At 38.8% G+C, this 24,659-nt stretch overlaps 1 protein-coding gene across 4 annotated transcripts in view; it reads right to left on the reverse strand.

Moving 5' to 3' along the window:
* The window catches only part of SPMIP2 (sperm microtubule inner protein 2), a 98,880-nt gene extending 76,901 nt beyond the window's left edge, over positions 1 to 21,979 (reverse strand). For 2 of the 4 annotated variants that reach the window (XR_013555108.1, XM_078445649.2), the window contains exon 1: positions 21,558 to 21,972. Coding sequence is in view for 3 of the 4 variants with exons in the window: in XM_078445649.2 (XP_078301775.1) it covers positions 21,558 to 21,621 (64 nt within the window). In the remaining variant the exon portion in view is untranslated. Of the gene's footprint in view, positions 1 to 21,557 lie in introns of all 4 variants that reach the window. The other 2 variants (XM_078445648.1, XM_078445647.2) reach the window with 2 other exon arrangements.
* Positions 21,980 to 24,659: the final 2,680 nt, after the last annotated feature.

Here is a 24,659-nt window from a genome sequence, read left to right on the forward strand (position 1 = left end):
GGGCCCTACCTCATATCTCCTGAAACAGAAACCCTGAAGGTGGGGCCTAACAACCTGTGTCTGAACAATTCTTCCAAGTGATTTTCATGCATATTGAAGTTTGAGAACCACTCACTACCTTATCCTACTGCTGTTGTTTCTGAAGGAGCAACAGTGCTAAGTAGCTTCTAACATATATTAATTAATGTGCTAACTAATGACTAACAATGTTGACGTTTTGATTCTTAGAAGCATCTAATTATGGCCTCTGAAATGGTAACGCATATATTCCTGGAATCCTTATACCAAGCTGCTACTATTATGGGAAGGTAGAAAGGTAATTTCATCTTCAAATATTTCCATGTTTCAGCTGCTATTCAAAGGCTCTGAGAATGGGTCATTAAGTGCTACTGGTTGTGATTTCTGGTGGCTTCGGGGGTAGAGACCATGAGCAAAATTCCTGTGCTAAAATAAATAGATGTCGTGTTGCATTAGTGGATATATTAATCAACTTGGGTTGCCAGTTGGTTTTGGAAATCACATTAATACAGCCCTAAACCTAGTTATTGCATTCACAGTTTTGGCAGAGAGGTACATGTTTCCAGCATGTTCTGGGGGGCTTTGGATTGGCGTGGCCTCTAGAGGTCAGCAGGTACAACCTTGTACCCTAGGTAAGGTTACCTCCTGAGGCTGGTGTTCATCCAACAGCCAAAATATTTCCAGCCACAGAACACGTTCTATTTTTGGACAGCTCTAATTATTCTTCCATATATTGAACTGAAATCTGCCTTCCTGTAATAGTCATCTAAATTCTGAATCTTATTTAATAATCTCTCTCTCACTGGGCAGCCTGTCAGATATAAGAAAGGCTCACAACTAGCTTCTTTTACAAATCAGGCTTCCCCACTTCTTTTGGGTGTTCTTAGTGTGATATGATTTTTAAACTCTTCACCATCCTGCCTCATGATGCTCTTCAGTATATTAATATCTTCCTTAAAATGTGGCACTCATAACCAGAAATAATGTTACCGTGTGGTCCAATCAGGGCAGAGTGTGCTTGCTTGTTGAACACAGAACTCTGTGATTGTGTCAGCTTTATCAGCCACCATGCTCACTTGAGTTAGTTAACTTGAGTTGGGCTCATCTTGAATTCACTGTCAGCCACAACCTCCACACCAAGCAATTATGCAATGTGTTACCTATTCTTGACTTGTATTGTTGATTTTTAACCCTAAGTACAAGGTTCATATTTATTCCTGTTAAATTATAATCCTGTTGGTGTCAGCTCCTAATTCTAAAATACTATCTTTTACAACCCAAATCAGCATCCAATTTTACTCTCTCTCTTCCTTTTTCTCCGTCTCCCAGGTTTATGCCTTCTGCGAACCTAAGAGCATGCCCTCTTTCCATTCAAATCCCTGAGAAAACTGTTGAGCAAAACAGAGCTAACTCCCAATCTCCTCCCTCAATCAATTATTAAACATCAAAACTTGGAACTGGAATACACTGTCCAGGGGAAGTACCAGTTCAATATTGACTCTCATTTGCCAATTGTATTTCAGTCTGCCTTTCTGCTAAAGTAACTTAAAAAACGAAAATACCACCATTGTTGTGAATAATTCCCAGGGAACACTTAGGATGCTTTAAAAATTTGATATATATCCCCATTCTTCGATGTGTGCAGAAGGTGACAGTTTCAGAACAATATAGACTAATTAAAAGCTCTAATCATAATCCTGTATTAGTTGAAGTACTTAGAGAGCATTGATACTATACTGACAACATTACTACGAATTTATTTTTTTGTAATTTTCTTTGAATTGCTTTTATGTTTATGGAAAACTATTCCTCCAGTGGCTCCTTAAATCTATAAAAATCAAAAATAATGATAAAGAAAGATTTTTTAAATCTATTTAGCACAGAGTATCAACACTTAGAGTTTACAGGCTATGTGAAGAAACATATTCCTAAACTCTATTTATAAGCTACACAATTATGTAAGATGTGGAGGTGAAAGCGAATAACATCAAATCACAAACGCCAAAATTCCATTCAAGGGGTGGTCTCTGAGATGATATCTGATCTGGCACCTTTAGACTACCCAGAGAGGAACGATTAGAAAATATGGTTCAACTGACACCAGTCAGGAGGAGGGGGTGGAGACTTTCTTTTTTAACATGAATAACCCTGGCTAACCTAACATCACAGAATTTTGAAATAATTTTTGAAGTAATGCTGATGCACCACGGCACTAAATATTTTTGTTCATTTTGAATCTCCCCCTCAAAAGCGGCCTTGTGTACTGTTGCATCACTGCTTACAGGAAAGCAAATTACTTTGCACATTTAAATGGATGGTCAATGGTGCCAAGTCTACAGTTACTGAGTAATCACAGCTTCCTCACAGTAACTAAAATATCCTATTTACATGTTTTTAAAATGAGAGATATAAGGCAATTGGAACCCTTGCACGCAGGTCGGGGGGGGGATGTAAAATGGTGTAGCTGCTGGAGAAAATAATGTGATGATTACCCAAAAAACTAAACATAGAATTACAATATGATGGAACAATTCCACCTCTGGCTATGTACCCGAAAGAAGTGAAAGCAGGTACTGGAACAGGTATTTGTACACCCATGTTCATACCCACATTATTCACAGTAGCCAAAAGGTAAATCAACCCAAGCATCCATGGATGGATGGATGGATGGATGGACGGATGGATAAAAAGTGTGGTATATACATATATGTTAGTCTGCGGGGCTGTCATAACAAAACACTACGGACCTAACAAACCAATGGCTTAAACAAAATTTATTTTCTCACAGTGCTGGAGGGTAGAAGACCAAAACCAAGATGCCTTTAGGGTTAGTTTCTGGTGAGACCTCTCCCGTTGGTTTGTAGATGGCTCCCTTCTCTCGGTGTTCTCCTATGAACTCAACAATCACAGAAAAGGCACTCTGATGTCCCCTAGAATGGCAGTTCTAGGGGATTAGAGCCCCACCCTATGACCTTATTTATCTCCATAAAGAAACTGACTCCAAATGAGGTCACACTAGGGACTGGAGCTTCAACATATGGGTTTGGAGTGGGGTGGGAGTGGGGGGACAATTCAGTCCATAATAACATACAATGTAATAGTATTCAGGCTTAAAAAGGAAGGATATTGTGACACAAGCTACAACATGGAATAACCTTGAGGACGTTATACCAAGTGGAATAAACCAGTCACAAAAAGACAAGTGTTGTATGATTCCACTTATGAGATTATTAAAATAGCCTAATTCATTGAGACAGAAAGTAAAGTGGTGGCTGCGAGGGACTGGAGAGGGGGAAATGGAGAGTTAAGTGTTTAATGGGTACAGAATTTCAATTTTGCAAGATGAAAAACTTGCAAAGATGGATAATGGTGATGGCTGCACAACAGTGAAAATGTACTTAATACTACAGAATTGTACGTTTTTCAGTATTTTCCGTTTTATGTTTCAAAGTTTTAAATCTACCATTTATATACGTTTGTTTTACCATAATTTTTTCAGAAACGAGAAAAGCACTCTTGGATTAAACCATTCATATTTAGTATGTGACCCCAAGTGGCCCTCACTCTCGGTGGACCTGTCCTGAAACACATTTAAACACACACACACACACACACACACACACACACACACTTATTACGGTGCCATGATGTGCCATCAGCCTATCAGCAAATAGTCTCAATTCTTTGTTTTATGTTTTTTACTATATTATCTTTTCAAATGTATAAGATGGGTATTTCATCATCTACAGCTACCTTTCCATAGAATCTCGTAAATTTTTGTATGAATTACAACTTATTTTTTTTCATGTATTGTCATCATAGTGATGGTAATAAACTTGTATATTTACTGAATTACGGGAAAATCAGTTTGGGGACTTCCAGCCCTACAAGAATGTAAATAATTTAACAATATTGTTAGATGTTAGTTGAGTATAAACTAGCAGAATTGGGAAGTCCCAGATTTGTTTTGCCTTTGGTCTCTTTTTCCCTTCCTCAACCAATATCTAAATGCAGGGAATGCCTGGGTCCTGGCACGCAATAAATATCTGTGGAAGACATGAATAAATAAGAGATATGCGTGTTATACAAAGATTCCCTTGTTGAAGAAAGGGAAAAATCCAATGTCTCATGTAAAACAGCTGGGTGTGAATGTCTAAGTTGAGTGCGAATACTATTTTGAAATAGTATTACAATGTTGCAGGAATAAATCCGCTTTTAAAATACAGCTAATAGTTTTTCATTTATTAAGAATTTTTTTCCAAGGGCACCTGTGTGGCATAGTTGGTTAAGTGTCCTGAATCTTAATTTCTGCTCAGGTCATGATCTCACAGTTTGTGAGTTTGAGCACAAATGTCGGGTTCTGCGATGACAGTGTGGAGCCTGCTTGGGATTCTCTCTCTCTCTCTCTCTCTCTCTCTCTCTGTCGCTCTGCTCCTTCCCTGCCCATGTTCTCTCTCTCAAAAATAAATAAATAAAATTTTTTAAAAATTTTAAGAATTTTTTTTTGCAAGTATGGCAAAGCATTCAGAAATGAAAATTTTCAGTATCAGTTGCTTTTGTAAAGCGAAAGCCAGAAACTCCAGTGTGGCTTCTGGGTATCTATCTTAATGCCTTTGCCAATATTGTGATTCAAAATTTTCAAGTTTTGCTAGACCCAAAGGAAAGAGAAACAGTCTATCCTATTAGAAAGAAGAGAGCTGGAACAAAGAAATTCAGGTTTTTGTAATGCTTTGCGCATTGTAATTTCTATATATATGCAAATAACATATATTAAAATGCTGGCCAAAGATAAACACCTGGAACTGTGTGCAATTATACTGATTAATGATTACAGCCATTAAAAAGTTAAGTGTTTACTAAATGTGCAATGTTATGTTGATAAATGAGGAGGAGGCAAAATGATAAGGGTTGGTCTGGCTCTCCATGGTCTTATAATTCTGGCCAAGAATATAGTCTTACACACTGAACAATTAGGCCAAAGTTGGGTGATGCTGCCTTTTGTTGAAAAAGAAATTCAGAGAAGGTATGATCATTGAGAGGTAGTCATGGAAAATGTGGCTTTTGAGCAAGACGTGGATAGATTAATGAAGTCAACACACAAATTTGAAACAATTTGTAATTTAAAAAAATGTAAGCATACAGTCAAATACATATGAAATCTGAGGATGGGAATCTGTTAAGGTTTTCTGCTATGTCAAAGAAATGGAATGTAAAGCAGATTTCCAACATCATTGCCAATCTCCATTAATCAGATCATTATGACATGAATAGGTTCATATAAAAAGCCTCATAGTTTTCTTCAAACACTGGCTACTTCTTACAGCAGATGAAACAATTAGAGCAATAAATATGGGCCAATTAGCAGGTCTCTTTAGCCCAGTTCTGATTGCAGTGTTCACAAATCACAGAATAACATTACCTTTACTCCATCAGGTGGTACTTTTTCATGTTATTATTGTGTAAAATGCAACAATTTAAAAATTATAGATATTCCCCCCCCACCCCTCCAGTTTCCAATCTTCTAGTTAACAAAAAAGAGGAGGGAATTAATTCTTTTTTTTTCTTTTAATTTCTTTTCCTTCTCTCTTAGGGAGGCTTTCCCGATTGTCATCTCAGTTGTATCTTCCTATCTTGTCTTTAGTAACCCCTTGTGGTTGTAGCCTGGCTATGCCATGCCCATTTGTCAATTAAAAAGGCTAAAGTGGAAAGTCCTATTGTGCTCTCAATTTCTCATTTTTTTGCAACAGCCTGACCCCCACAAGGAGACAATGGGTGAGCAGCAGCTGGGTCCCTAGAAGAAGGAGGAGTTTAAATACATTCCCTTTGAACTTGTGTGGTTCCCTGCCATTGCTTCCCACAATGCACCTGCAATATCTTTATGTTTCCATTTCTGCTAAAAAGCAAATCTCTGTCTCCTCCAAAAGAGTATGAACATAACTAACCACCACACTGGAGAGCTCTGTAGGGAGTTAAAGGGAGGAGGGGGCTGGGCCAATAGAGTATAGATCAGAGGGAGCAGGTGGAAGCTTGGTCTGAAATCTGTTCCTGGATGTTGCTCTCAGCAGTGCTCTATTAGTGAACAAATCATGTAAGTCATTGAGAAAGTAGTGTTAGAAAAATTTTGGATGAGAGAAAGAAGATACTGTGGAGGACTCCTCTCCTTTCCACCCACATCTACTCTAGGCAAAGAACTCAAAGAGTGAACAACAATGGGTTTGCTCTGCATTGTCTGCTTATGCTGAGATAATTAATGACCCAGTCTAGGGATAAACCAGTATCTAAAATGACTCTCTGGGTAGAACAGTTGGTCAAACCTGTAAGTTAGTGGCAATGAATAGTGTGATAAAAAAAAAAAAAAAAAGAAAAGAAAAGAAAAGAAACCTAGACTGCATACTTCTCAAGGATTTGTGAATCAGCTCATGCACCCCTTCCTTCTACAGATTTTTTGAGAAGGTGCTCTTCCGGGCTGCCCCTGGTGCGAAGACTTTGTCGTCTCCCTGTCCTTTGAAGCTGGAACCAGAAAAAAAGGTGAGTCCCAGAAGTCCTGGTTCCCCATCTGGAGCTGCCCAAAATGGCAGTGTCACAAGAAAGACCATGATATACCCATCATGGATAGTCCATCCACTACCACCAGCTCAGGAGAGTAATTCAGACAGACTGTCTAGACTATCTAGTGGTAGTGTGGTCACCACTGGACATCTACATAGTGGTATCTGTGAAACAGCCTGAACCTTCTCATCTTATTCTGATTGCAAGGGAGGAAGTTAGTAATGGCCTATATATGAGGGAACTCTTGCTTAGTACCCTGACGTCGAACACTTTCCTTACTTGCATTGTGCAGAATTCAAATAATGAGTTCTATCTGAAGTTGAAGTAGATGTGTCGCAGTCGGGGAAGTTGGCCAGAGTTTTAGCACTGAAAATTCAGTGTTCTGGGAAAACCCTCCCTTGGGGGTAAATTAGGACAATTGGTCATCCTAGGATAGAATGCTGATGTGGCCGGAAAGAGATGGTCTCCCTCCGGACAACAGGAGAAACTAAAGCCAGAGAAAAGGTAAAGGGAATGTACAAGGAGGTGGCACCAGCCGTCTGGCCTGCTGGATTTGCTGGCTGGAGGTAGGCAGACAGTAAATCAACTCTGTACTGGAGCTGAATTTCAAAGCCCTAATCAAGATTCCCTGAATATCCTTTGGTAGCTGTTTAAAAAAATGTAAACAAAGACCAACTATGGTCTGTGATTATCTATGCGCAGTTTTTTTGCTCCTCATTCTTCTTTGTCTCTGTAATTGTAGAAGACAAAAAAATAAGGAGAGATTGGGGGAGGGAGTAGACACAGAGGTTAAAGGCATATCAGTCATTTGGTGAAGGTAGGAGACAGTAGAGGATCCAAATCCTTGTGATCCTTTTTGATGAACAGACCACAGGAATAACCATTATGGTAGAAGTTATCTTTGAAGCTGCCTTATATTAGAGCACTAGCTCAAAATTTTATCTACTCCATTGTGACTAGTTGAGATGTGAAAAGGCAGGAGACAGGAGATTAAAGTATTGCTGATCGTGGAAGCTCTGTCTTTGGGCCAGGTAGGGTGGGATGTCATTTCCTTTCCATTTATCTGTGGGATGACACTCTCCCACTTTCTGTGACTCTCTACTTTAATAAATGGTCCTGACTTTTTGTGCAATACATAATTTTCCTCTGGGCACGACCTCAGCTCCAAATGTATGTTTTCAACTTCAAAACATTTTAAACTGAGGCACTCTGTCATTATTTTAGGTGATTCACAGTGGTGAAGTAAACATTTACTGTACAGTTTTTGTCTGTTACATCATCACACAAAAATGACTGCACAAACTCCCATCCAAATTTGGAGATAATGTTTAAGACAGTCTGATTTCTTTTTGAGAGAGAGAAAGAGAGAGCGAGTGTATGCGTGCGTTCGTGCAAGTGGGGGAGGGGCAGAGGGAGAGGGAGAGAGAATCTCAGGCAGGCTCCATCTCACTATCATGAGATCATGATCTGAGCCTCAGACACTTAACCGACTGAGCCACCCAAGTACCCCAAGAGACAGTCTTATTTAAAATAAAATCTGGGGGCGCCTGGGTAGCTCAGTCGGTTAAGCGTCCAACTTCAGCTCAGGTCATGCTCTCACGGTCCCTGAGTTCGAGCCCCGCGTCGGGCTCTGTGCTGACAGCTCAGAGCCTGGAGCCCGTTTCAGATTCTGTGTCTCCCTCTTTCTCTGCCCCTCCCCTGTTCATGCTCTGTCTCTCTCTGTCTCAAAAATAAATAAACATTAAAAAAACCAAATCAAATCAAATCAAATCAAATCTGGATGTTGCAAATAAATATCACAATTTTCCAAGGTAATCTTTCAAGCCATTAAAATTGTGACTGCCAATTGGAGAAAGCCATTTCAAGATGCTGTGGACCCGAAAGACTGTGATCCTCAAACCCAAATTCATGAACTCTGAGGCTTTCTATTTGTGAATGAGCTGCTTCTCCATGCTGTTATTTGTGCCTCAGAGTGTTCTGGGTGAGTAGCAATGGGAAATTATTTATGAAGCAATGATTAATGAGGTTGTTGACCAATATATAGACTGATGTAAGTAACTTCCTACTTTATAGTCCTTACACACAACAATCCATACATACAGACAATATTTCCATAGCACCTCTCCTCCCTCAGAAGTAGAGGTAGAATTATCACAGTATTGGAGATTTATTGCAAGCTCATTTCAATCTTTATTTTCTGGGTGATTATATGCCAAGGTCAATGATAAGCAATCATTTATTTGGGGGGCCCATTTCAAGGGAGTCTAAGACACCTGGTTTGAGGAAAAAAAGTATTCCTGAGACCTAGAATTGATAGGTTTTTGTTGTTGTTGTTGTTGTTGTTGTTTTGTCTTGTTTTGTTTTGTTTTGTTTTGTTTAATCCCTGCAGACAAGAGGAGCCAACATTCTGCAGGGCACTTCCACATGTCCAAGGGTGCACGTGTGAGCCAGTGTGTGCACATGGGCACACGCACACACTGTGAGGGGCAGTGATGGAGGAGGGGAGTGTGGGTTAGCACTGGATCCTATATTCTAAGTGGCTACACAGTCCTCAGAAAAGGAAATGAATGAGATTTGCCACATCCGTTCCTAGGACTGTAGAATCATTTGTTGTTGTTGTTGTTGTTGTTGTTGTTGTTTTAAATCTTCTTTATTTAGCCCACACGACTAGCTTGTCTACTTTGTTCTGTTTCCATCGTGTGCCAAGAGGGTGGCAATAGCTGTTTAGCTTGTAGACTGAAGTTTGAAAGAGTCTGGAAATCTCTAAAATAAAGAGATGTGGGAGGTATTATTTCCTTGCTATGAACAAAGAATTTATGTAACCCAGTTGCTATCAGCCTTTATTCACTAATCTTCCCTTAACTTTAGATAGCTTTGTTTACATAAGTTTTGAATACTTAGATTCTTGATTACCCTGTCATCCACGCCATAATTCATTGGGCTGGAAAGCATATTTTGTTCTTATATAATCATTTGCAGAATGATATGAGGCACACTGATTCAAATTATACAAATGTTCCCATCCTTTTATTTTGTTAATTGTGGGCTTTTAAATTACTTGTAAAAATCAATGGTAGTGAGCCAAGATCAGCCAGCTTCTGATCTTCTTCTGACTAAGGGCAAGTTAGACCTTACGGAGGAGTAGAATTGGAGCATATGCGAGCTTCCAGGAGCAGAACACGTAACAGGTCTATCACCCTAGACCCTACTGCGTTTCCCAGTCACATGGACCACCTGTATCATGGACTCTTGGTGTGTTTGTTTAACATGCAGAGCCCCAGAAAAATCTCAGAAGTTTGGGTATTCTGCATTCTTAAAAGTCTCCATAAGTGGTTCTTAGGCATATTACCTTTTGAGAATCAGTGCCCTAGATTTGGGATTGTGGTTAGCTCAGAGTCCCCTCAGGGATACCTTAGTATTACTGGTGGTAGAATACGACAAAGAACCCAGAAACTGGATTTGACTCACTTTTCATGGCACACTGTGTCTCTTTTTCCTTCAGTAGCCACCTCGCTCCCCTAATTTTGCATGTGTAAGTTTTGATCATTGTTTAGTACACTTGGGAGGGACTACACTAGATGTTCTGGCCACTTGGGGTTCCTAGCTCTGCCCTCAGGTCCCCCAATCTCCACTCCCAAGGCAATTCATTTGACTGTCAAGAATGAGGCTTAGAAGTAAATTGGGTCTTCCTTTCCTGCACCAGAAGATTTCCCGAGGCTGTCCCAGGTCCTCTACAGACAGAGACACTCAGTCCTGATCACACTCTGCTTGGAAATGAAGTAGTAGGACTCCTCATAATGTCTGACTAGTTCAACACTTAATACAGAACAGGAGCAATCAGTCTGCTCATTTCTTCCCCTTAAATGATCGCTTGTGATCCCTTTTGATGAACAGACTACAGGAAAACCCATTTTGGCAGAAGTTGTCCTTGAAACTTCCTTATGTTGGAGTCACTTGCTCAAAATTTTATGTACTCAATTGTGTCTAGTTGAGATGTGAGAAATTCAAGTGCCAGGGAATTGAGTCTCCATCCCTGACCTTGGACCCTCTCCTTCAATTCTGCAATTGTGTAGTTTTTCAGAAATTATTTCTTTTATTTTAGAAAGTGGCTGCCCCAAATAAATAATTTGGCCAAATAAATGATTTAAGGTCTCTTTCAGTACTGTTATTCTTAAAGGCATGGATCATCTTCTATCTGCCTCAGAGTTTCCCCTAGAGTGTATTTTTCTAAAAGATGATGTCTGTGGTCAAAGGCGCCTTTTAATTGGCGCTTGGAAAGGTCCTACCTTTTCGGAGATAATTGCTGGCAACTGGGGTTAGCAAGACAGTGAGGCACTTTATCCTTTATCACTTGCTGTGAATGAAATGGACTAGGATTGTACACAGCAGGTGTCACGGTAAAGTGCTTTCTTGCCGGATTTCAGCATGCATTACCCCTCCTCTTGCAGGAGAGGGAGGAAGGAAAGAGAAGTGGACTCCATCTACACAGTCAAAGCGGGTTGCCTGTAGGAAAAGACGATCCACCCAGTGCACCCTAAGGAGATCTTTCTACCCTTTCTGACTGTACAGAATGACATATAGTTTTCACCAACCAAGATTACATAAAATAATGAGGTTTCTATGTAGTATTCCAAAATTTGCCATTCCACCACCACATCTTTTTTTTATATATATAATTTTTTTTAACGTTTGTTATTGACAGAGTGTGAACGGGGGAGGGGCAGAGAGAGAGGGAGACAGAATCTGAAACAGGCTCCAGGCTCTGAGCTGTCAGCACAGAGCCCGACCTCACAAACCATGAGATCATGAGCTGAAGTTGGACGCTTAACCGACTGAGCCACCCAGGCGCCCCCACCATAACATCTTTTTAATGGCACTTGTCTCCTTTAGTATGATTTAGACCAGATCTATAAGAAAATCCAAAAGGCAAACAGTCGGCCGGTTAAAAAATATATTTTGTGAGAGCTGTAATTATTAGTGTCATAAATAACTTCATCTTCTGGGCACAGTAGCAAGCAGTTTTGTTACATTGCTAGTGATCTGTATTCGTGGACAGTCGTAACACATATAGGAGCTTACCACATGCTAGGCACTGTTCTAAGTACTCGATGTGCATTAACTCACTTAAAACTCTCAGCAACCCCACAAAGTAGATATTATTATTGCCCTCTTACAGATGGTATCACTGAGGCACAGAGTGGTAAATACATGGTCCAGAGTACCACAGTAAGTAAGTGGTAGAGCCAGAAAAGTTTAGATCCGTGTTACTCAAAGTGTGGTCCCTGGCCCAGCAGCATGGGCCTCACCTGAGAGCTGGGTAGAAATGCCCAGCCCAGAACTTTGCATTTTCACAAGACTACTCTCCAGGTGATTCATATGTAACGTTTTAAAACCACCGACTTAGATAATCTTAAATTATTTCTCTTTATACCCATTACAAATCTGCTTATGGCTTCAGACTTTGGGAAATAGAGTGTACTTGGCTGGCTTCTTAAGACAAAATGAGATTTTAGAGGGATTCTCGTGTCCTCTCCCCAGTCCCTCCCTCCTCTACTCATCTTCTCAAGAAAAAGATAGCTTTTTTTTTTAATAGCTTCTTAAGAAAAAAAAGTTTAAAAAGTTAATTGAATTCATGTTATATAAAGGCCACTTTCATTCCACTAAATCATCCTAACAAGCCTTTGGAAATAGGTACAATTATCCTTAAAGTTAGGTTAAGAAAAAAAGCCACGATGATGCCTCAGTTTGCTAGTCTTTGCCTCTTGAAGCAAGAGGTTCATGTGTATCCATTTCCTAGTAGGTAGCATGGTGCCCAGCTTACAGTGAACAATCAGCTAAGCTTTAACAGAAACATCCATTTTTTTCAAACCCTGACCCAACAACAAAAAACTTTTCTTACTTCATCCTGAGCATTCGTCCCTGATTTAAAGAAATGATATTATGGGGCGCCTGGGTGGCTTAGTCAGTTAAGTGTCCGACTTTGGCTCAGGTCATGATCTCGCGGCCCATGATTTCAAGCCCCACATCAGGCTCTGTGCTGACAACTAGGAGCCTGGAGCCTGCTTCAGATTCTGTGTCTCCCTCTCTCTCTGCCCCTCCCCTCCTCACACTCCGTCTCTGTCTCTCTCTCTCAAAAATAAATACACATTAAAAAAAATTTTTTTTTAATGATATTAATATAACCTACAAAGGATCAACTTTGGAAAATTAAATGAAAGCCTAGAAAGGCAAATAAATCCTACTCCTTCCCATTTGGGTTCATATAATAAAAGTGTTTATTGTTCTTCAAAACAACCCAAAATAACAAACAAACAAACAAACAAACAAACAAAAAACAGAATATGAGACAAAGCTTGTCCTGCTTTTCAAAGTGAAAGCAGTAACTGATGTTTTGGATTTCTTTGTTTTTATTTTTGTTTTTGTTTTCTCACAAATTACATCAGTGACGATTTAGATGACCAGCAAGTTAGGATTGATTTGGAACTGCTGTCCCTTAGAGATAAATTTCGATTCAGGCAAATCATACATTGTGTCTACAGAATAAAACGCAGATTAGCCAACCGAATGTGTCAGTACCATTAAAATGTATAAGCTTTTGTCATGAATTAGTTTTCAAAAATGTAAAATATTTGCTTCATGAATTATAGTGATGAGGCATCAGGTGAATTTGCTGTAGGACAATTTTATTCTCTCTTCAAGTAGGAAACCAGTGGCAGTTCAGTGTGAAGAGTCATTTTCTATTTTTAAAGTAATTGAATTTGAGACATAACTATTAGTGTGACAGTTTCCCAGGGCAAAAAATGAGATGAATAAATGGGTCTGAAACCCAGGCTAATGGAGCAGTGCTTTTCAAAATTACAGACACATTTATGTACTTCTACCACTTATAGTTTCATTCATCATATTGGGTTTTGGCCATTTCCTTAAGAGTATTTCCAATTCTAATATATTTCTAACAGAACTCCCATGCTGTGATCATTCCTTTATATGGTAGGATTCTACAATATTCCTGATTTACAGGAGCAGATTTTCTAGTAGGTATATGATATCTGACTAAATACATCAATTTTTTATTCAGTCAGTAATCTGGATATAATGCACATAAATATGCCATATAAATAGGGGGCAAGTGAACACTTCTATTCTTCTGATCAAGGCTGTGTGACCTTAAGCAACTCGCTTAGCTCTCTGAACCTCAGTATTTCCATCTGAAAAATGATAGGTTAAATTAGATCATTTTTTATGCTGCCTTTTTAATTTAATAACCCATATTAATTATTCCATCTATCTCTTTAATTTGAACCAAGTGGGAATTCATGAAAAAGTTTGAATGAAGGAATGTATTTCTTTTCTTTTCTTTTTTTAAATTTTAATTCCAGTATAGTTAACACACAGTGTTATATTATTTCAGGTGCACGATATAGTGATTCAACAATTCTATACGTTACTCAGTGCTCATTGTGATAAATGAACTCGTAATCCCCATCACCTATTTCACCCACCCCCCACCCACCTCCCCTCTGGTAACCATCTGTTTGTTCTCCATAGTTAAGAATCTGTTTCTTGGTTACTGGAGGGGATATGGGAGGGGGGGATGGGCTAAATGGGTAAGGAGCATTAAGGAATCTACTCCTGAAATCACTGTTGCACTATATGCTAGCTGATTTGGATATAAATTTAAAGAATAAAATTAAAAAGAAAGAAAGAAAGAAAGAAAGAAAGAAAGAAAGAAAGAAAGAAAGAAAGAAAAAGAAAGAAAGAAAGAAAGAAAGAAAGAAAGAAAGAAAGAAAGGGAAATTCTTGCTTTGTCTCCTGTTTGTTTTATTTCTTAAATTCCACATATGAGTGAAATCATATGATATTTATTTTTCTCTGACTGACTTATTTTTTTTAACGTTTTATTTATTTTTGAGACAGGGAGAGACAGAGCATGAACAGGGGAGGGTCAGAGAGAGGGAGACACAGAATCTGAAACAGGCTCCAGGCTCTGAGCTGTCAGCACAGAGCCCAACATGGGGTTTGAACTCGCGGACCGCGAGATCATGATCTGAGCCACCCAGGCGCCCCTCTGACTGACTTATTTTACTTAGCATTATATACTCTCTCGATCCATCTATGATGTTGCAAATGGCAAGAGTTCATTCTTTTTTATGGCTGAGTAATATTGCTCTGTGTGTGTGTGTGTGTCTGTGTGTCTGTGTGTGTGTGTGTGTGTACCACATCTTCTTTATCCATTCATTTATTGATGGACATTGGGCTGCTTCCATAATTTGGCTATTGTAAATAATGCTGCAATAAACATAGGGGCACATATGTCATTTTAAACTAGTGTTTTCATATTCTTTGAGCAAATTGTATCGTGATGACTGGATCATAGGGTAGTTCCATTTAAAATTTTTGAGGAACCCCCATACTATTTTCCACAATGGCTGCACTGGTTTGCATTCCCACCAACAGTGCACAAGTGTTCCTTTTTCTCCACATCCTCACCAACACTTCTTGTTTCTTATGTTTCTTGTGATTTTAGCCATTCTGAAAGATATGACGTGATAGCTCATTGTACTTTTAATTTGCATTTCAACATGAGTGATGTTGAGCATCTTTTCATGTGTCTGTTGGCCATCTGTATGTCTTCTTTGGAGAAATGTCTGTTCATGTCTTCTGCCCACTTTTAAATAAATAATGATGAAGATGATGATGATGATGATCATGATCATGATCATGATTTTGGTGTTGAGTTGTATATGTTCTTTATGTATTTTGGATATTAACCTTTTTTTTGGATATGTCATTTGCAAATATCTTCTCTGATTCAGTACACTTTTCTTTTCTTCTTCTTCTTCTTCTTCTTCTTCTTCTTCTTCTTCTTCTTTTGAGAGAAGGAGAGAGGGTGCAAGTGAGCAAGGGGCAAAGAGAGAGAGATTCCTATGAGGGGGAGAGAGAAAGAGAAAGAGAGAGAAGCAGGGCTCACCTGAAGCAGGGCTTGTGTTTTACCTGAAGTGGGGCTCATGTTCATCCAATGTGGGACTCAAACTCATGAACCCATGAACCATGAGATCATGACCTGACTTGAAGTCAGATGCTTAATGACTGAGCCACCCAGGCACCCTCAGTAGGTTTTCTTTTAGTTTTGTTGATTGTTTCCTTTGACTGTGCAGAAGTTTTTTACTTTGATATAGTTCCAACAGTTTATTTTTGCTTTTGTTTCTTTTGCCTCAGGAGACATAGCTAGAAAAATGTTGCTATGTCTGATGTCAGAAAGATTATTGCCTGTGTCTCTTCTATGATTTTTATGGTTTCATGTCCTTAATCCATTTTGTGTATGGTATAAGAAAGTGGCCCAGTTTCCTTATTTTGCATGGACCTATCCAATTTTCCCAACACCATTTGTTGAAGAGACTGTCCTTTTACCATTGCCCATTATTGCCTCCTTTATCAAAGATGATTTGACTATATAATCACGGGTTAAGTTCTGGGCTCTCTATTCTGTTCGATTCATCTATGTGTCTATTTTTGTGCCAGTACCATACTGTTTTGATTGCTACAGCTTTGTAGTATACCTTGAAATCTAGGATTTTGATACATCCAGTTTTGTTCTGCATTTTCAAGATTGCTTTGGCTATTCAGTGTCTTTTGTGTCCATACACATTTTAAGATTATTTGTTCTAGTTCTATGAAAAAATGCTGTTGGTATTTTGGTAGAGATTGTATCAAATCTATAGCTTTCTTTGGATATGGACAGTTTAGCAATATTTGTTCTTCCAGTCCACAAGCATGGATTATCTTTCCATTTGTTTGTGTTGTCTTCAATTTAAAGAATGTATTTTTAAATAAATGTAATTAAATTTTAAAACCTCATAGGACCTAGAACCAGTCAACCTGTTATTTTGTAAACAGATGTTTTAAAGATATATAACCATGCTCTAAAATATTTTTAAAATCTCTTCATAGTTTTGTTTGTGATATTAGTTTTCATATAAGATCTCTGTAATGCAAAAATCACACCTTTACAAATCTCCTCACTATGTCTTAGAACTTAACAAATTGCTAACGAATCCTTTTTTTTAAAACAATTTTTTAAATGTTTATTTATTTTTGAGAGAAAGAGACAGAGCATGGGGGGAGAGGGACAGAGAAAGACGGAGACACAGAATCGGAAGCAGGCTCCAGGCTCTGAGCTGTCAGCACAGAGCCCGATGCGGGGCTCGAACTCACGAACCATGAATCATGACCCGAGCTGAATCGGACATTCAACTGACTGAGCCACCCAGGCACCCCTGCTAGTAAATCCTTTATGGTAGAATAAGCCCACAAACAAAATGTCTTAAAAGTATAAGTAATTAGGGGCGCCTGGGTGGCTCAGTCGGTTAAGCGGCTGACTTCGGCTCAGGTCATGATCTCGCGGTCCGTGAGTTCGAGCCCCGCGTCGGGCTCTGTGCTGACAGCTCAGAGCCTGGAGCCTGTCTCGGATTCTGTGTCTCCCTTTCTCTCTGACCCTCCCCCGTTCAGGCTCTGTCTCTCTCTGTCTCCAAAATAAATAAACGTTAAAAAAAAAATATTAAAAAAAAAAATAATAAATTTAAAAAAAAAAAAGTATAAGTAATTAATTTGCCCTATCAGATTAAACTCACAGTTATCAAAAACATATGGATTATTGAAAGTAGAACATTGTTTGACTTTGGGGGGATTGACTGGGAAAGATCATTAAGCAACTTTTTAGGGTGATGAAAATGTTGGCTATCTTGATGTAAGAAGTAAATACATAGGCACAGTGTTCACTTCATGAAATGTTATCAAGCTGAATACTGGATTAGTGTACTTTCTGGAGTATGTGTTACTACAAAACAAAATTCAATGGAGCAAATGTTAAAGATCTTATTGGCTTTGCTCAGTGATTCATGAATTGTCTGGAACCAGTCTAGCAGATGGAAAGGAGCTCCAGGAGCTGTGCAAAACAAGAAGACTTTTATAGGCACGAAGCAAGAACAAGGAAATTATACTAGGCAAAAAGCGGATTGGTTATTACAGGGTTACTTTCCTTTAGGGGATTGCAGGCATCTATCAGGCAGATTATCTAACTAGTGCTGATCAGGCTAGCCTCATAGGCTGGTGTAAGTAAGACCCATTTCTGAGAGAGCCTATGCTGTTTGAGCCAAGTCTCAGTTTGGTAAGGTGAGGCTTAGCATGAGTAACTCCATTTTGAGCCTGTTTTGTTTTTAACAGTTACATGTCAACCTTTTTTTAAAGTTTAAAAGCTGAACTCACTGACATTTTTTTCAAAGAGATTCTCTATCCCTTTATTAAATGCAAACTAAATACATTCTAAATCCACCTATAATGTAGGAGGTAATTTATGCTAATTATGATATTTAAAAAGAAAAGAAATGAACAAGAAAAACAAAAAATGTATGGTTTAGTTTGTGGGGTGCAGTGTAATATAATTTTCCTCCTTTTCTACATCTTTTACATTATTTCTTAAGGCTTTGGAATTAAATTTGTGTTTCCTTTTAATACCACACTATGCTATGATGGGTATTTACATTATACAAATAGGATAACAGCATAACCTGTAATATTTTAAACATAGTAACAGATTATAAGCTTCTAGAAGAAAAAGAACATCTTATTCATGTTCATTTTTGTAAACTCCAAAGTTCCTGGGCAAGTTTTTATTTTTATTTACTTATTTTTTTTTTTAAGATTTTATTTTTAAGCAATCTCCACACCCCACATGGGGCTAGAACTCACAACCCCAAGATCAAGAGTCACAACCTCCACAAACGAAACCAGCCAGGAGCCCCAAATTATTTATTTTATTTGTTAATTTTTTTTAGTAATCTCTGTGCCCAACATGGGGCTCAAACTCATGACCCTTAGATCAAGAGTTCCAAATGCTTCTTTTTCTGACTAAGCCAGCCAGGCACCCCTCCTGGACAAGTTTTTAAGATTGAATAGGGATTCAGTTTACATTTGTTAAATTTAATTTCAGAGCATTATGCTAAAAATTTAGTTTTGGGGCCCCTGGATGGCTCAGTCAGTTCAGTGCCTGACTCTCAATTTTGGCTCAGGTCATGATCTCATGGATTGTGAGATGGAACCCCATGTCTGGCTCTGTGCTGTCAGCACACTGAAGGCTGCTTGGGATGCTCTCTCTGCCCCACCCTTGCTTGTGCGTGTGGTCTCTCTCCCTCTAAATATGTAAACTTAAAAAAATTAGTTTCAAAAATATATTTTGAAAGACAAATATTAAAATTTGATAGAAATATAAAAGTTGATGGAGTGGTCAAATTAGGTAACCAGTCAAAGTACACTAAGTAAATACACACTGAATCATCTTGTAGAATAATGGAGTCTTCCTTTATCTCTCACCTGCTAATTCCATTCTTTGTAAATATACCACAAGAAAATAACAGAAAGAGAAAAATAATTTATGCAAAAGTATTCATGCAGCTTTATTATAACAGTGAAAATCTGGAAATTAAATATAAAATACAGGAAAATGTGAAGTTAATTATTCTATATCAATATACTGAAATCTCTCAAAGATGACAACTTGGAACTATGTAAATACATGACACTAAGTATACACTGACATAAATTAGAAGAAATTTTAAGTTATCAGTGAAGAAAAACAGTTGCAAGTGACAGAAAACCTAACCCAAACTGGCTTAAGGAAAAGAGGAAATTTATTGGCTGATGTTCAATGAAAAGTTTAAGAAACAGAAAAATCACCTCAAAACAAATCATTGATCTAACTGAAAACACGTAAGGGTAACATTTTTAGAAAAAAAAAAAAAAGAGAGAAGAAAAATCTAGGTGATCTTGGGTTTGGTGAAGAGTTTTTAGATACAACATCAGAAGTGTAATCCATGAGGGGGCGCCTGGGTGGCTTAGTCAGTTTAGTGTCTGACTTCAGCTCAGGTCATGATCTTGTGGTTCGTGAGTTCAAGCCCCGCGTGGAGCTCTGTGCTGACAGCTCAGAGCCTGGAGCCTGCTTCGAATTCTGTGTCTCCCTCTCTCTCTGCACCTTCACCATTCACACTCTGTTTCTCTTTCTCTCTCAAAAATAAACATTAAAAAAAAAACCAAAATTCCTCTATATGAAAAAGACTGTGCTAAGCAAATGAAAAGACAAGTCACAGATTGGGAAGAAGACATTTGTGCATTTGCAAAACACTTATCTGATAGAGGACTTGTATCCAAAATATATACAGAACTTTAAAACTCAACGATAAGAAAACAAAACACCCAATTACAAAATAGGCCAACATGAACAGACATCTCACCAAGGAAGATATACAGATGGCAAACAAGTCCATAAACATTAGTCATTAAGGAATTTTGAATGAAAACAGCAGTGAGATGTAACTACATACCTATTAGAATGGCTTAAAGTAAAAAACAAAACAAAACAAATAAACAAAACCAAATGCTAGCAAGGATGCCGCAGCAACAGGCATGCTCACCCATTGCTGGTGGAAATGCAAACGACACAGCTGCCTGGGAAGACAGTTGGGCAGTTTCTTACAAAGCTACCCACAGACTTACCATACGACTCAGCAATCATATTCCTAGGTATTTACCAGACTGATCTGAAAGCATAGCCACACTTGGGCCAGCACACAAATGTTTGTAGGGACTTTTTTTCAGAGTTGCTAATAACTGAAAGCAACCGAGGTGTCCTTCAATAGATGAATAGGTAAATGATGAGATACCCACATGATGGAATATTTCTAAAAAGAAATGAACCATCAAGCCATGAAAAGTCATGAGGGAAGCTTAACGCGTATTGGCAAGTGAAAGAAGCCAATCTGACAAGGCTAGATGCTGTAGGATTCCAGCTCTATGACATTCAGGAAAAGGCAAAACTATAGACACAGTGAAAAGATCAATGGTTGCTAGGAGCTCAGGGAGAGCAAATGAAGAAATGAATAGGTGACGTTCAAGTGATTGTTAGAGGGGTCAAACTATTCTGTATGGTACTCTGATGGTGGGTACATGGCCTTATGAATTTGTCAATAGACTTTACAGCACAAAGAGCAAATTTTGATGCATACAAATTTTTTTAAAAATAATTTAAGAAGTGTGTGTGTGGGGGGGGGGGGGGGTTCCGGGAAGGAGTTCAGACTGTGACAAGAGAGTCTAACTGAAGGGGATGGGGGGAAAAGATGTTCACCTAAGTAACTTTGGAAATGACTAGAGTCTTTAAGTCTAAAGGCAAGAGGTACTGCAAGGAGGCATTGTACTCTAGTTGATAAAGTTTGTTCTCATGGGGTACAGGTTTCCAGTGCTGATACTTGTATAGATGTATACTGGAATCGTACATGGACAGCAAATAGGTGGGGCCAGCTTTCCCATGATTCAAGTGGAACTTCATAGATAGGCAAGGGGAGAAGCTTATAAAATATGCTCATGACTTCAAATTATGAAGGAAATAAGACGAAATTTAGTTTATTTCTTGCAGACTTATCACAATTAGTCATACAGTATTCTATTTAATTACATGTTATTGTAATTCCACACAGAAACACCATTCAAATCATTTAAAGCAAGTTGAAGGAAAATGCAAGCCAACAATTGTTCTGGGGTTTAATGTGCATTTTGCCAAAATGCTTATTAACCAAATACGTCAAACTTCTAAAAACACAAAAAGGTTAAATCAGTAATAATTAAAATTTGATCAAACGTATACTTTTTGTTAACATCAAAGTAGTTCCCATTAAAGAAACATAAACTTTATGATATAAAAATGTTCCTTTGTGAAAGTTAGCTTAGATATAGTGAAAACTGGGATGTCGCCGATCTGTTGATGGCTGCATGGTGTTGATGCCCACACTGTGTGTGTAAGAGTAGCAGTATTGTATAAAATAAACATATGTGATTATTCCATTCTTCCATCCATTACGTGAGTATCATATCTGAGCATCATAGAGGTGAGGGATAAAGAAAGTGTAGATTTCCTTGTGAAAGCATACACAAAAACTCTTTACCTGTAACAATCATCCGTTTTCCCACTGTGGAAGATACTGGGTCTCGAAATGATACAGACGCCATGGCTCAGGTGTTAGCCCCAGAAAGAGTCAAAGACTCTGCAGTCTCTGTTCTTCCTGTCTCTGCCACGAACTGGGTGGTTGTTAAGGACTCTTTATAACAGGGAGATATGGTGTTCCTTCTAACAAAGTTCTGTATTCCAGTATCCAAGGAGAGATGGATACCGTTGTAACATTCCCAGAAACTGTAGCTAATAATATATTTTTTAAATCTGTCAGTATCAAGTCAGAACAGACCTGTTCAGGTACTAGATCTAGAATAGACTTATGTCACAGATAACCTGGCAGGCTCAATCAAGACTTCATTCAATATTTCCCAAAGAATGTCCTGCAGAGGGGTGTTATTGCAAACAAAACAATAGGCAAAAACCACAAATCATGATTAAACGTATTTCAGAAACACTAGCTAGATAAATTACAATGTAAAATTATATTAATGAATGAACAATGATATCTGTATCTATGTCTATGTATCTTCCCAGCCCCAATTCCGATACTTACAATATGTGCCTTGGTCATATCAGTGTATTTACGGTTCCCATAACATGTGATGCTCTTTCATTCTTGTGAGTCTTTACACATACAATTCATTCTTCCTATAATGTTCCTATGCAAATATTTCTTGTCATCTGAGAGCCAGAAGCCACCTGTCCTCTCCCAGGAGGATGCCTACAGACATAGCTGAGTATTTTCTCCTTCATGACCCTTAAACTTCTATAGCGTATTGCTTATACCTGTCTTTTAAACTCTTACCATTTGTCCTGTCTATTTAATTATCTGCCACCCCACTAGAATCTAATTCCCAAGAGTTCATGGGAAAGGCATCTTTATTCATCTTTCAATTTCCAGACACTTCGATGCAACTGATACTTAATAAACGTTTGTGGGGTGAATAAGTGAATGAACAGCTAATTTCAGCCTGCCCAGAAATATAATGACCATCAACCTGATAATCCGTGGAATAGAAATTCTAATGGTAATTTCAAATTCAACACTAAATATATGAGGTTCTTTACTAAATGTAGTACCTTTTGTTTGTCTTCGAAAAAAATTAAAATATAAAGAGTCTTGGAGCACTTGGGTGGTGCACTTGGTTAAGTGTCTGACTCTTGATCCTGGCTTAGGTCATGATCTCACAGTTTGTGAGTTCAAGCCCCACGTCGGGTTCTCTGCACTGATGGCATAGAGCCTGCTTGGGATTCTGTCTCTCCTTCTCTCTGCCCCTTACCTGCTTGTGCTCTTTCTCTCTCCAAATGAATAAATAAACTTAAAAAAATTTTTAAAAAGTACAAAGAGTCTTTATGAACTATGAAGAGGTTTGGTAGCATGGTAGGCAGAGAGATGTGCCACCCAGATTCCCCTTCAAGGAAGGGCTTGTTTTCTAGTTGCAGGAAATGCAGTCAGCAGACAGTCCCCGCCTGACAGCTCCTTCAGGGTTTGCTTTAGCTGCAGACAACTGCCCCTTCTGTTGGGAGTTGAGCCCTTTCCTGGGCAGCCTGTGTCAGGTGACTAAGTGAGGTGGGAGTATAATAGCCAATCACTGCTGTCTGCCACAAAACAATTTTTTTTACGTGATGGACTAAAATTTGTTGAGCCCTCATCACAGTTCAACTTCTCCCTCTGCCCAATCATGTTTCTATCTCCTTCTGTTCACAGGTGTAGGTCCCAAAGAACCATCTTGCCCCAACCCCCGCCAACTTCCAGAGAACCTGATGTGTGAGGACCAGACAGCATAGGTGTACGTATATGTTATACAGGAATGTCCCTCATTGTAACCGCTCAACCCTTCTAAACAGAAAATGATCCTTTTTCCCTTGTGTAGGCAACAAGAGTCGGTGTTTGTTTTGCTACTGATCTTCTTTGGTGTCATTTTCTTTGATCTTGACCTGCGCTGCATCTTTGTGCCCTCTATAGTGGCCCTCTGCAGTTTCAGAAGTTTTCTACTTTTTCTTAAGTTGCCTAGTTCTGGTTATTACAGCCAGGGCTCTCTATCCCTAGCTGAAAGCTTCTCTCAGAAAATTCCCTATCTGTGTCTTTAGACCTATCATTTTCCAAGCTGTCTGTATTGGAAACCTACTAGTGGAAGGTAGGAACCTGCTCCTTGGGCTCGTGGGTTTTGTGGTGCTGGGAAGAGAAAGGAAGGAAGAAGCTAGATGAGGAAAAGTAATTCCTTAGTAAAATGAGCAGAAAATAAAGGAGATCTTGGCTTTGGGCTGACGACCTCCCATTAACCTATGAAGGGAAATACAGTCTTCCCCTTCATCTTAGAAACTGTTACAAATGGGGGCACCTGGGTGGCTCAGTCGGTTAAGTGTCTGACCCTTGATTTCTGCTTAGGTCATGATTTCACAGTTCATGACATCAAGCCCCGAGCCAGGCTCTGTGCTGACAACATGAAGTCTGCTTGGGATTCTCTCTCCCCCCCACCCTGCCCCTCCCAGGCTCATTTTCTCTCCAAATAAGGAAATACACATTAAAAAAAACAAAAACAAAAGAAGCTATTACAAACTTCACATCTGTCCTGGGCTCAGGGTTCCCAATTCTGATGGCAAAGGGCTGGAGGGAAGGGAAAATAGAGGAGGAAAATTGGTTTTCTGTGAAATTATTTCACCAACTCAATACATACTTAGGTTCATTTGTTTTGTTTCATGTTAGGGTTTTTTTAAAAAGTATTTTACAATTAAGTAAAATATTTTCCTGGTTCCAAAGTGAAATCCTTAAAATAAGAAATATTTACAAATGTCTAGCTTTTATTCTTGTCATCTGCATCCCGTTATTTCCTTTTCCTTACACAAAAACTGTTTGTTTGTTTGTTTGTTTTGAGAGAGAGAACTTGTGCATGCTAGCAAGAGGTGGGGAAGGGCAGGGAGAGAGGGAGAGAGAGAATCCCAAGCAGGCTTCTTGCTGTCAGCACAGAGCCCTACATGTGGCTCAATCTCATGAATCATGAGATCATGACCTGAGCCGAAATTGAGTTGGGCACTTAACCAACTGAACCTCCCAGGTGCCCTAGGAAAACTTTTAAAAACTATAAGTAAATAT

The sequence above is a fragment of the Panthera onca genome, chromosome B1 (assembly GCF_046562875.1).
Source record: "Panthera onca isolate mPanOnc1 chromosome B1, mPanOnc1 haplotype 2, whole genome shotgun sequence".
In the NCBI taxonomy this organism is placed as follows: domain Eukaryota; kingdom Metazoa; phylum Chordata; class Mammalia; order Carnivora; family Felidae; genus Panthera; species Panthera onca.